Source organism: Pristiophorus japonicus, chromosome 12 (assembly GCF_044704955.1).
Source record: "Pristiophorus japonicus isolate sPriJap1 chromosome 12, sPriJap1.hap1, whole genome shotgun sequence".
Taxonomy (NCBI): Eukaryota; Metazoa; Chordata; class Chondrichthyes; family Pristiophoridae; genus Pristiophorus; species Pristiophorus japonicus.
The window spans coordinates 163823133-163836742 of record NC_091988.1 but is presented as its reverse complement, the minus strand read 5'-3'; the positions used below and the strand labels follow the sequence as shown (position 1 = coordinate 163836742).

Here is a 13610-nt window from a genome sequence, read left to right as displayed (position 1 = left end):
TTTTTTTTAAAGAAAATAAACTTTATTAGAGATCTGATACTTTTTTATGTTTAGATATACAGAAGGGTGCAAGTTCACCTTAGATACCTGCACAACAGGTGCAGGAAACCAAGTTTCAAAGCAAAATAGTTTGCTCTTAATGGGAATTTTACATGATTAAAGAGAACATCAAAATTCTTATACAATGGCTTCTTATTACAGTATACTGTCCTGTAACGGACTCCGAATGATATTGCATTGTAGTATGATTACCAAAAAGAACCTTATATTTAAATCTAGTATACAATTTTATTGTTTTTTTTATACATAACTGGAGTTAGAAATACTCCACAGGCACCAGAGTAAAATATCAGTGCATATTGTGTGGAGGCACTTGATATTTCCTTTCTTGAACTTTTTTTTAGCCCCTTTATTTAAAGATGCATCTATTTGTATTAACTGAATTGCAGCCGTTTCTCTGATTGGCTCTCCATTATCACATGGCCTATTGCTGATTGGTACCCTTGGAGGATAAGCCACACCCTGAAGTTTCCCTGGAATGTGTGAATGGAACCTCCCAACCTAACTTTGCACATTGTAACATGATCTATTTTGAGTTCAGAAGTCAGAAAGGGCACATCCATCCCCCAGCACAAGTGCCTTACCCCAGCGGCAAGTGCATCCCTCCCCGCCCCCAGCCAAAGTGCCTTACCCCAGCACCTTACCCCCGCCCCCCCATCATAGATGGGTGTATTGTGTACGGATTGTTAACAGGTTTATTGGGTATTGTCATGTATTCAACCAGCATTGTAACCCATGTATAATCTGACCTAAGTTGTACACTGTGAGAACAATGACCATTAGGTGGTGAACTTGTGGGAGACACTCCTAACCTGGACCTTCAGAGATAAAAGGGGAAGTTCCACCCACTTCCACCCGCAGAGCTGCTAATGAAAAGGACGCTCAAAACCAGGTTATCCCTTATACACCCAACCATTAAATAAATTGTCGAGAGCAGGCGCCAGTCACAATATGACTACCATGACAGGAATGCGAGGGCGCGATGTATTGATGTAAATTACCCTGTTTTTGTCCCCAAATGGCTCGCAGGCTCTGTGATTGCCAAAGAGGGAAATAGGATTCTGGTAGTTAAACTTACCAATGGACAAATTTGCCGCAAACATGTGGATCAAACCAAAAGGAGGTTCAGCAACCCCATAGAAGAAGCAGAGGAAGAACACGATATAGAGTTCACTCCTCCACAGGTGACCGAACACAGGAACCAAAGGGAGGAAAGCCCAGTCACTGTGGGCAGTCCAGATAGGCCTGAGGCACTGCAAACAGCAGACACTCAGGCCAGCACCCAATAACCGGAGCCCCAACTCAGGCGTTCTACAAGAGAGCGTAAACCACCAGAGAGACTCAACCTGTGATCCCAATAAGACTTTGGGGGGGGATGTGATGTCATGTATTCAACCAGCATTGTAACCCATGTATAATCTGACCCAAGTTGTACACTATGAGAACAATGACCACTAGGTGGTGAACTTGTGGGAGACACTCCTAACCTGGACCTTCAGAGATAAAAGGGGAAGCTCCACCCACTTCCATTACTTGAGTGCTAAGGAATAAAGGACAGGTCACAGACTGACCTTCTCTCAAGCATGGGCCTCATGTGCATTTATACTGTATAGTAAAGATTATCAGGTATGAAGTGAATAGTGACAGTGTTGTGACTTCAAGATTTCTTCCACTCCAACAATGTCCTTTGTAGGGGGTTGTAAGAATGTGATCCATTTTCCCTGAGTTCCCTCTCTCCCCTCAGATCCCATCCCCCATCCCCCACCACCTGTATCACTCTTCACACACCCCCCCCCCCCAGGCTCTCTCTCTCTCCCTGTCCCTCAGTCTCTCTCTCTCCGCGCCCCCAGTCTCTCTCTCTCCCGCCCCCCCCAGTCTCTCTCTCTCTCTCCACCCACCCACCCACCCTAAATCTCTCTCTCTCTTCAACTCCCCTCTCAGCCATCCGCCCCTTTTCTCCCCACTGGCCTTCTTGGCTGCCTGTGGACTCTGTTGAGGCCAGATGGAAGATGGATCGGAGGCTCGCTGCTGCCCGTGCCTTGGAGGTGCAGTGGAGGCAACGTAGTATTGTGGGGCTGCTCAGGGCTCGGGGTTGCTCAGAGGCTTGGCACGGTGGAGGCAACGAGGTCGACGGATCGGAGGATGGATTGGCGCTGTGGATGGGCGCATGCGCAGAAAAGAGTTTGTGTAAATTGTGCTGTGGAGAGGGACGAGTCGGAGACTATTTGTCCTAACTCGCTTCTGCACATGCGTTGGGAGACACATGCATAGAAGGGAGACTTAGTACAAATAGTTACTCCGTTAAATTAACTATGCCAAGAACAGCAAAGTCCCAGGTGGATTCAAGTCCCAACCTGCTTCAACTGTGGGCAGGACAGAAGTGCAAGATAGGTAGTATGAATGAATGTTTGAGTGGGGTCATCTTGTTTAGTTTTTGGTACGAGATTCAGCTTTTTCCTCTCTCCTATTGATGAAACTGCCCATATTATGAACATGATAGTTTGTCCAAGAGTGTGTCTGAATATTCAGAACTGAATTCCATGTGGATCTGCTGATGCAATATAAACAAGGTGTTAGGCAACCCTAAAAGTCAGATATTTAAAAATGTGTTCCTGGGATGTGGGCGTTATTGGCAAGGCCAGCACATATTGCCCATCCCTAATTGCCCTTGAGAAGGTGGTGGTGAACTGCCTTTGTGAACCGCTGCAGTCCTTGTGTTGAAGGTACTCCCACAGTGCTGTTGCGGGGGGGGAATTCCATGATTTTGATCCAGCAACAATGAAGGAATGCTGATATATTTCCAAGTCAGGATGGTGTGTAACTTGGAGGGGAACTTGCAGGTGATGGTGTCCCCACACGTCTGCTGCCTTTGTCTTTCTAGGTGGTAAATGTTGGCGAGTTGCTGCACGGCATCTTATAACCATTTCTTCAATCCATAAAAAGGACTGGATTTGAGTATGGAGGTGTGGGGGGCGGGGGGGTGTATGGATGACGACAAATACAGACAATAGCTCTTTCAGATAGCCAAACACCTGGGATAGGCCAATGGCCTCTTCTGTGATGCAAAATTCTGTGATTCTATCATGATAGACTTTAAAAAGAAACAATCACTTTGAAAAAGACATATTGTTTAAATGCACTGTAGCATTTAGGAATAACAAACATGGGGGTTAGACTTTCCACTTCACATCGTCGATCTATGGCCCATCCATCGCCCATTTTGAGCAAAAAGTGGAAACTAGACCCGAAACATCGCCGGAAAAACAGGTGCCTAAGTTTCCACTTTGATCGCCAAGATGATCGCCCAAATGATCGCCCACACAAGGCCCATCCCAAGTTTCGGCACCTAGCATGCACTTCGCTGAGCCGATGCAAGGCCCAAAAGAGTGCTGAGAAATAGTTGCTTTTACTGGGCTTAAGAGAAGGAAATGGGCACTATGGACGCCATTTTGAACTTCAGAGGAAGGGTGGAGAATTAGTTGCGAGTTATTTAGAGAGTTAATTTAAAGATAATTGTACTCAGAATATTGGGACAGGGAATATAAAGAGGTATTATCAAGTTATTTTTGGTAAATAGGTTTTATATATTGAAATTATTTTGTAAATAGCTTTTATATAGTGAAATAATTTACTGATATTGTTGGGGCCTATCAAACTGACTGGTATACAGCGTAGAGAGTACAGAGAGGGCAGAGTACAGTGATTAGAGAGTATAGAGTAGAGAGATTATTAAAATTAGTGAAAGTAATTATTGATAGTGATTATGGGGCCTATGCTTTCCCTGCCTTTAATTGCAACTGCTCACACACTGGTTACTGAAAGGATCAATTGAAGAGATGGCACAGTAATGTGTAGACGGAGACAAAGACAGAGGAGGAGACCGTATATCAACGAAGGTACTTGGAAAAGCAATCTTACCTGAACTTGTCTGAAAATGCTTGTCTTAGGAAGCAGCGATTCTGGAAGGAGGTCATCGGTGAGATTTGTCAACTTGTCAAGGGTAATCTGCAGCCTTCCAGCACCATCAGAACCGCACTGTCCATTGAGTTGAAGGTTACTGCTGCCCTAGCCTTCTACTCGTCGGGATCTTTTCAGGTTTCAGCTGGCAACATCTGCCATATCTCTCAGTACGCTACACACTGTTGCATTTGACAGGTGACTGAAGCCCTTTACGCTTGCAGGATGGACTTCATAAGGTTCCCAATGACCAGGGAGGCACAGACAGAGAGGGCTTTGGGTTTCTCAAGAATAGCAGACTTCCCCAAGGTGCAGGGAGCAATAGACTGCGCGCACATTGCTCTGAAAGCACCCTTAAAGAACGCGGAGGTGTTTCCTAACAGAAAGCGGTTCCACTCCCTGAATATGCAGCTTGTTGTTGACCACAACCAAACAATTATGACAGTAAATGCTACATTTCCTGACAGCACCCATGATGTGCACATCTTACATGAGAGTGCTATCCCTGACCGGTTTGTCAATCAGTAGGAAGGTCACAGTTGGATGCTGTGGGATAAAGGATATGGCCTTGCCAGTTGGGTGATGACCCCTCTGCGTTATCCCATCACTGAAGCACAGAAACGGTATAACGAAAGTCACATAGCGACTCGCAACGTCATTGAAAAGACAATTGGAGTCCTATAGCAGCGCTTCAGATGCCTGGATCATTCTGGAGGCAGCCTACAGTACCACCCTGACCAGGTCGCAGAGTTTATTGTGGTGTGTTGCATGCTGCATAACCTAGCTATAAAGAGAGGACAAGTAATGCCGGATCAGGCTGCAGGTCCACCTCCAGAAGGAGGGGAGACAGAAGAGCCAGCCGGCGAGGATGAAGAGGAGGAAGAGGCGGAAGAGGACGCAGGCGAGGACCTAGGGGAGCGCAATCAGCCTGGCGATCTAGCACCAGTACCACCCCCACCCCCCTCCCGAAGACCAGTAACCAGTGGCAGTTACACGGCCGCTAAGCTGTTGCGTCCATTGCATGAACTATCATTGTGGATATTCAAATGTTCATTTACAGTTAGGGTTAATCAAAAGTTTCATTTGCGTGGGGTTTCCTTGTAGTCTTGCCTGCGCTGGCCTACAGAATTAATGCTTACTTTAAGTAAAGTTTAAGTAAAGTACTGCTATAATAAAAGAATAAACAAATAAGGATGAACAACTGTAAATTTGTTAACTAATATAACTAAGAGAGAAGGCTCAAAATTTGTTGAATTAAAGATTTTTTTTATTAACAAAGACAACTAACGGCAATTTTTTAAAAACTATTTAACAACACCCTCCCTCCAGCCCCCCCCCCACCGCCACCCCCCCAGCGCCACCCCCCCCCCCCCCACCCACCCTTCCCTCAAATCCCAATGAACCTTGAACAAAATGTTAACAATTTAAAAAAAAGAAAAAACAATTCAACCATGAAAAACACAGCTCCCTCCCTACCACGTCCTCGGTCCACGGCCACGTTTCCCTCCAGGTCCTGTCCCACCCCACCCCGTCTTCTTACCCCACCCGCTCTTTTTGGTCTACGCAGACCGACACGAATGCGTTGTGCAGTGTGGGACGGCAAGATTTCCTGCCATGGTGGAGGTGAAAGAGTTGAAGCAGAAGCCTGAGGCTGCACTTCTGAGTCAGGAGGAACTGTGTCCTCCGTACTCGCTTGCGTGCGCGGGGTCTCGCTGTGAGCTGACACGACAACTTGGGGTGCAGCGCCGTGTCCAGCCAGCAACGCATGCTGAAGGGCATTGATTGCGGCGGTCTGCTGATGAATGGCCTCCAATGTCTCCCGTGCTGTCTGTGCTTGCACAGAAGACCAGTTGAAGAAGTTCGTGCTGAACTCGCTCCAGGTTGCTGGAAACTGGCTCCAGTTCGTGGAGAACTGGCTCCAGTTTGCGGAGAAACCCGCAAAACCCTGGATAAGGTCGTGACCAATCATGACCGTCTCCCTGCACAGGGATATCAAGCTCTCCATCTGGCCCTCCATGGTAGGCATTTGCAACATTTCGCGCCTTGGCATCACCACCTGCACACCGCTTGGTCCCAGTGCCGCATCCATCTCAATAGAGATGGCCGCAGGTTGTTCATCCACATGTCGCGAGGGTCTATGGTGCAGCCTCCTCTGCTTCGGATGCCCCCAAAAGTTCGTCACCATCCTCCGCCTGCTCCACGACGACATGCAGGCTGTGATCCTTACCAACAGATCCATTACAGACTCAATCCACATCCAGACCAGGGTCAAACAGGGCTGCGTCATCGCCCCAACCATCTTCTCAATCTTCCTCACTGCCAGGCTCCACCTCACAGTCAACATGCTCCCCGCTTGAGTGGAATTAAACTACAGACCGAGTGGGAAGCTGTTCAATCTACGCCATCTCCAGGCCAGGTCCAAGACCACCCCAACCTCTGTCGTCGAGCTACAGTATGCGGATGATGCCTGTGTCTGCTCACATACAGAGGCTGAACTCCAGGACATAGTCAACATATTTACTGAGGCGTATGAAAGCATGTGCCTTACGCAAAACATCAGCATGACAAAGGTCCTCCACCAGCCTGTCCTTACTGCACAGCACTGCCCCCCAGTCATCAAGATCCACGGTGCAACCCTGGACAACGTGGACCACTTCCCATACCTCGGGAGCCTCCTATCAACAAGAGCAGGCATTGACGATGAAATCCAACACGCCTCCAGTGCGCCAGTGCAGCCTTCGGCCGCCGGAGGAAAAGAGTGTTTGAAGACCAGGCCCTCAAAACTGCCATCAGGTCTACAGGGCTGTAGTAATATCCGGCACCCTATGACTCAGAAACATGGACCATGTACAGTAGACACCTCAAGTCACTGGAGAAATACCACCAACGATGTCTCTGCAAGATCCTACAAATCCCCTGGGAGAACAGACGCACCAACATCAGCGTCCTCGACCAGGCTAACATCCCCAGCATCAAAGCACTGACCACACTTGATCAGCTCTGCTGGGCAGGCCACATAGTTCACATGCCAGACACGAGACTCCCAAAGCAAGCGCTCTATTTAGAACTCCTTCATGGCAAACGAGCCAAAGGTGGGCAGCTGAAATGTTACAAAGACATCCTCACAGCCTCCCTGATAAAGTGCAACATCCCCACTGACACCTGGGAGACCCTGGCCAAAGACCACCCTAAGTGGAGGAAGTGCATCTGGGAGGGCGCTGAGCACCTCGAGTCTCGTCGCCGAAAGCATGCAGCAATCAAGTGCAGGCAGCGGAAAGAGCCTGGGGCAAACCAGTCCCACCCACCCCTTCCCTCAACGACTATTTGTCCCACTTGTGACAGTGACTGTGATTCACGTATTGGACTGTTCAGCCACCTAAGAACTCATGTTAAGAGTGGAAGCAAGTCTTCCTCGATTCCGAGGGATTGCCTATGATAATGATGATGATGATATTTTTAGTTCTGTAATAGGAATTTGCATGCAACTGATTTTAGAATGCCTGGGGGGGGGTGTGGTTTTGTCATTGAATGCCTGAACTACCCAGATAATCCAGCCACTCCTGCATCCTGTTGTTGTACACATCGCCAATCGTGAACGCCAGATCTAATTTCCGTAACTGAGGTTGGATTGTTCGTAGGTGCATGGGACAATTGAGCATTACCTTCAAGCTTCGATGTGTCAGGATTTTCCGATTGAAAGACTCGTGTTACCGGACAGTCAGAATGGCGGAGGTAAACACTTCGATTGCAGTTTCGTCAACGTCTGGCTTCAAACAACTGAACCAAACAGCAGAATGTGAAGTCAACAAGACATTTCAGTACAAGTTCATCCCACCAATATACATCATTGTCTTCGTGGTGGGGTTCTGCACAAATTGCTCAGTGCTGGTCTCCTTGTGTCTGCAGCGGAGGAAGTGGACCAGCGTGAACGTGTTCGTGTTTAACCTAGGCTTGGCAGATCTGCTGTATGTCATCACCCTGCCCTTCCTAGTGTCCTACTATGCCAGTCATGGCCGCTGGATTTTTGGGGAAGACTTTTGCCGGATAACGAGGCTGGTTTTCCACCTGAACTTGTACGGGAGCATCGGATTCCTCACTTGTATCAGTGTCCAGCGCTACCTGGGCATCGTGTACCCCATGAAGGTGATTGGCCGGTGGAGACGCCGACACTCGGCGCTGATCAGTATCTTGGTCTGGGGGCTGGTCCTAATCCAAACCTCGGTGGATTTATACTTCACCAAAACCAACGCCGCTCGTGCAAAATGCCACGACACTACGGGGAATGAAGAATTGACAGACTACCTGCTGTACATTCAGGTCATTTCTGTCACTGGGTTTGTGATCCCATTCCTCGTCATCCTGGGCTGTTATTGTCAAATCGCTGTGGTCCTCACCAGAAACAACAACCTGGACATTACTCTGAAGGAACGATCCCGGAGCCTGGCCATCATTGTTATGGTGGTATTTTCGGTTTGCTTCACACCTTACCATGTTTTGCGATACCTTAATTTGCACTCCAGGTATTTTCAAACGAAAGGTCTCTGTCTTCGAAACACCAGGACCGTGTACCTGGTCTATCAGATCTCCAGGGGCTTGGTCAGTTTAAACAGCTGCATCGACCCCCTTGTTTATTTTGTAGCCAGGGGTGACATGATAACTAACATGAAGATATTCAAGGAAAAGATAAGTCTATCTCTCAGTCGCACAACAGGAAGCAATTATCTGACTCCTCAACGTAATCTAATCACAAGCAATATGCTAGCTCACAACGAGACAACCGTGTAAAAGCACTTTAATATTGTAGGTCCCCACCCCCCAAACAACTGTGCTGAATTCAAGCAGATTGTGAAAAAGAATAATGCAAAGTAAATCGGGCCGGAAATTGGTCGTTGCATCAGGTCCGCCCATTTCTCTGTGGTATGCCAGCAGTGCGTCCTTTCAAACCACCAGCATACCACTGAGACCGAAAAGGAAAAAAATTATCATTTTTTTTCGGCAGTATGTAACCTAATAGTCGATCCAGATCAATTTTCTCTTCGATGGACGTTTGGAGCAAAATTACCATGGGTCGGATTTTTCTCAGCGGTGAACACTTCCACATCCCATAGAATTTCTATAGGATTTTGCACTGGAGCTCACTGAGCCAAAATAGCACTGCGCCCTCTACAGGGCACCTGGGACCTGTGTGAACAGGTGCAAGCAACTGTGTATCCCCTTAACCCATCAGATTGAACAAATGTTAATAAACAGCGCAGAGTCTGATATTGCGAATGCTGGAAATCGGAAATAGAAATAGAAACAGAAAATGCTGGAAGTACTCAGCAGGTCAGGCAGCATCTGTGGAGAGAGAAACGGAGTTAACGTTTCAGGTCGATGCTCTCACGTCAGAACGCACTGAGGAAGTGTCAGTTAGAATAGTGAAATCAATGTCAAATCAAGTAGAGAGAGCGAAAGAAAGATGGGATTAAGAGAAAGAGATAAGAGATCGAAAAGGTTGTTAAACATGTTTTTAAAAAAAAATATCCAACAACAATTAAGATCTGTAGGAATGAGACCACACTTGTAAAACCCCTTTAAAATTGTAGGTTTGCCGATCAACTGCATTGAATTCAAGCAGGTTGTGATAATGAGTAGTGCAAAATAATTAATTTTCATGTTTGGAGCCGGAGAGGTTGTTTGGCAGTAATTAAGACTGATCACCAACGTTCCCTATAAGCTGTGCGGCCACACAGCAGTTTACTGGTCCTGTAAAACCCGGGATCGCCTCTTTCAATAAGTTTCACGCATGCGAACTGTGAATGGGCCGCACAGCCCCTTAAAGGGGCCACAAACCCAAAAAAACAATTAGGGGGAACATTGCTTGTAACACCGTTAAAAATGTACTTACACTGGAATAGACAATTCCTAATTTTTTCTGGTGAGTTTAGTCTGTATATATCAGGCAAGTACAGCAACTTCACGCCATTCACTATATTTAAATGCAGAATCTCTTAGCGAGACAGTATTATAACGCAGCTTCTGGAGGAGCAAGGCAAATCGGACAGCATCTTCCTGATTTCCACATTTAACTGCACATGTACCATCACCGGAGGTTGCTGTCCGATTTACACTTCAATAATGGTAAGTGCTGATAGCCTCATTGTTATTTCTAAGGCAAAATCTGACCCCATGTTTCTTTTTTTGCCAATATTTTTTCATATATACATAGATTTCTGGTGTTGTAGCTTATGTAGTCGAGAGTCTCATAATGACACAGTGGCATCCAAAGTCAAAGATCAGCTTACACTGAATCAGTGTGTCGGCTGTTGCTCAATTGGCAGCACTTTCACCTCTGACTCAGAAGGCTGTGGTTTCACAGTCCCACTCCAGAGACTTGAGCACAAAAAATCTAGGCTGATAGTTCAGTACAGCACTGTTGGAGGTGCCATCTTTCAAATGAGATGTTATTCCTATGGAGTGGAAAGTAGCCAATGTAACCCCACTTTTTAAAAAAGGAGGGAGAGCGAAAACAGGGAATTATAGACCGGTCAGCCTGACATCGGTAGTGGGTAAAATGATGGAATCAATTATTAAGGATGTCATAGCAGTGCATTTGGAAAAAGGTGACTTGATAGGTCCAAGTCAGCATGGATTTGTGAAAGGGAAATCATGCTTGACAAGTCTTCTGGAATTTTTTGAGGATGTTTCCAGTAGAGTGGGCAAGGAAGAACCAGTTGATGTGGTGTATTTGGACTTTCAGAAGGCTTTTGACAAGAGATTAATGTGCAAAGTTAAAGCACATGGGATTGGGTGTAGTGTGCTGACGTGAATTGAGAACTGGATGGCAGACAGGAAGCAAAGAGTAGAAGTAAATGGGTACTTTTCAGAATGGCAGGCAGTTACTAGTGGCGTACCGCAAGGTTCTGTGCTGGGGCCCTAGCTGTTTACATTGTACATTATTGATTTAGATGAGGGGATTAAATGTAGTATCTCCAAATTATCGGATGACACTAAGTTGGGTGGCAGTGTGAGCTGCGAGGAGGATGCTATGAGGCTGCAGAGTGACTTGGATAGGTTAGGTGAGTGGGCAAATGCGTGGCAGATGAAGTATAATGTGGATAAATGTGAGGTTATCCACTATTGGTGGTAAAAACAGAGAGACAGACTATTATCTGAATGGTGACAGATTAGGAAAAGGGGAGGTGCAACGAGACCTGGGTGTCATGGTACATCAGTCATTGAAGGTTGGCATGCAGGTACAGCAGGCGGTTAAGAAAGCAAATGGCATGTTGGCCTTCATAGCGAGGGAATTTGAGTACAGGGGCAGGGAGGTGTTACTACAGTTGTACAGGGCCTTGGTGAGGCCACACCTGGAGTATTGTGTACAGTTTTGGTCTCCTAACTTGAGGAAGGACATTCTTGCTATTGAGGGAGTGCAGCGAAGGTTCACCAGACTGATTCCCGGGATGGCGGGACTGACATATCAAGAAAGACTGGATCAACTAGGCTTGTATTCACTGGAGTTCAGAAGAATGAGAGGGGATCTCATAGAAACGTTTAAAATTCTGACAGGTTTAGACAGGTTAGATGCAAGAAGAATGTTCCCAATGTTGGGGAAGTCCAGAACCAGGGGTCACAGTCTAAGGATAAGGGGTAAGCTAATTAGGACCGAGATGAGGAGAAACTTCTTCACCCAGAGAGCGTGAACCTGTGGAATTCTCTACCACAGAAAGTTGTTGAGGCCAATTCACTAAATATATTCAAAAAGGAGTTAGATATAGTCCTTACTACTAGGGGAATCAAGGGGTATGGTGAGAAAGCAGGAATGGAGTACTGAAGTTGTATGTTCTGCCATGAACTCATTGAATGGCGGTGCAGCCTCGAACGGCTGAATGGCCTACTCCTGCACCTATTTTCTATGTTTCTAAAATGAGGCCCCATCTGTTCTCCCAAATAGATGTAAAAGATCCCATGGCACTATTTTAAAGAAGAGCAGAGGAGTTATCCTGGTGTCATGGCCAATATTGCGATCTCAATCAACATCACTAAAAAAGATTATCTGGTCATTATCACATTGCTGTTTGTGAGAGCTTGCTGTGTGGAAATAAAGTAAATGAGTTGATGGCACAAATCATTACAAATGGGTATGATTTGGTGGCCGTTGCAGGGTGGCCAAGACTGTGAATTAAACATACAGGGGTATCTGATGATTCGGAAAGATAGACAAGAAGGGAAAGGAGGTGGGGTAGCTCTGTTAATAAAAGATGATATCAGGGCAGTTGTGAGAGATGATATTGGCTCTAATGAACAAAATGTTGAATCATTGTGGGTGGAGATTAGAGATAGTAAGGGGAAAAAGTCACTGGTGGGCGTAGTTTATAAGCCCCCAAATAATAACTTCACGGTGGGGCGGGCAATAATCAAGGGAATAATGGAGGCATGTGAAAAAGGAACGGCAGTAATCATGGGGGATTTTAACCTACATATCGATTGGTCAAATCAAATCGCATGGGGTAGCCTGGAGGAGGAATTCATAGAATGCATAGATTGTTTCTTAGAACAGTATGTTACAGAACCTACAAGGGAGCAAGCTATATTAGATCTGGTCCTGTGTAATGAGACAGGAATAATAAACGATCTCCTAGTAAAAGATCCTCTCGGAATGAGTGATCACAGTATGGTTGAATTTGTAATACAGATTGAGGGTGAGGAAGTAGTGTCTCAAACGAGCGTACTATGCTTAAACAAAGGGGACTACAGTGGAATGAGGGCAGAGTTGGCTGAAGTAGACTGGAAACACAGACTAAACGGTGGCACAATTGAGGAACAGTGAAGGACTTTTAAGGAGCTCTTTCATAGTGCTCAACAAAAATATATTCCAGTGAAAAAGAAGGGCAGTAAGAGAAGGGATAACCAGCCATGGATAACCAAGGAAATAAAGGAGAATATCAAATTAAAAACCAATGCGTATAAGGTGGCCAAGGTTAGTGGGAAAATAGAAGTTTGGGAAAATTTTAAACGACAGCATAGAATGACTAAGAAAGCAATAAAGAAAGGAAAGATAGATTATGAAGGTAAACTTGCGCAAAACATAAAAACGGATAGTAAAAGCTTTTACAGATATATAAAACGGAAAAGAGTGACTAAAGTAAATGTTGGTCCCTTAGAAGATGAGAAGCGGGATTTAATAATGGGAAATGTGGAAATGGCTGAGACCTTAAACAATTATTTTGCTTTGGTCACACAGAAACCATGCCAGAAATTGCTGGTCACAGGAATGTGGGAAGGGAGGACCTTGAGACAATCACTATCACTAAGGGGATAGTGCTGGACAGGCTAATGGGACTCAAGGTAGACAAGTCCCCTGGTCCTGATGAAATGCATCCCAGGGTATTAAAAGAGATGGCGGAAGTTATAGCAGATGCATTCGTTATAATCTACCAAAATTCTCTGGACTCTGGGGAGGTACCAGCGGATTGGAAAGCAGCTAATGTAACGCCTCTGTTTAAAAAAGGGGGCAGATAAAAGGCAGGTAACTATAGGCCGGTTAGTTTAACATCTGTAGTGGGGAAAATGCTTGAAACTATCATTAAGGAAGAAATAGCGGGACATCT

The 13610-nt window shown here is 45.9% G+C and overlaps 1 protein-coding gene across 1 annotated transcript; it reads left to right on the top strand.

Annotated features, from left to right (window-relative positions):
• Window positions 1-7739: 7739 nt before the first annotated feature.
• On the top strand, window positions 7740-8898 carry LOC139277033 (P2Y purinoceptor 1-like). Its single transcript, XM_070895035.1, has one exon. The coding sequence runs from the start codon at window positions 7741-7743 to the stop codon at window positions 8800-8802; it is 1062 nt and encodes a 353-aa protein (XP_070751136.1). The 5' UTR covers window position 7740; the 3' UTR covers window positions 8803-8898.
• The last annotated feature ends 4712 nt before the right edge of the window (window positions 8899-13610 follow it).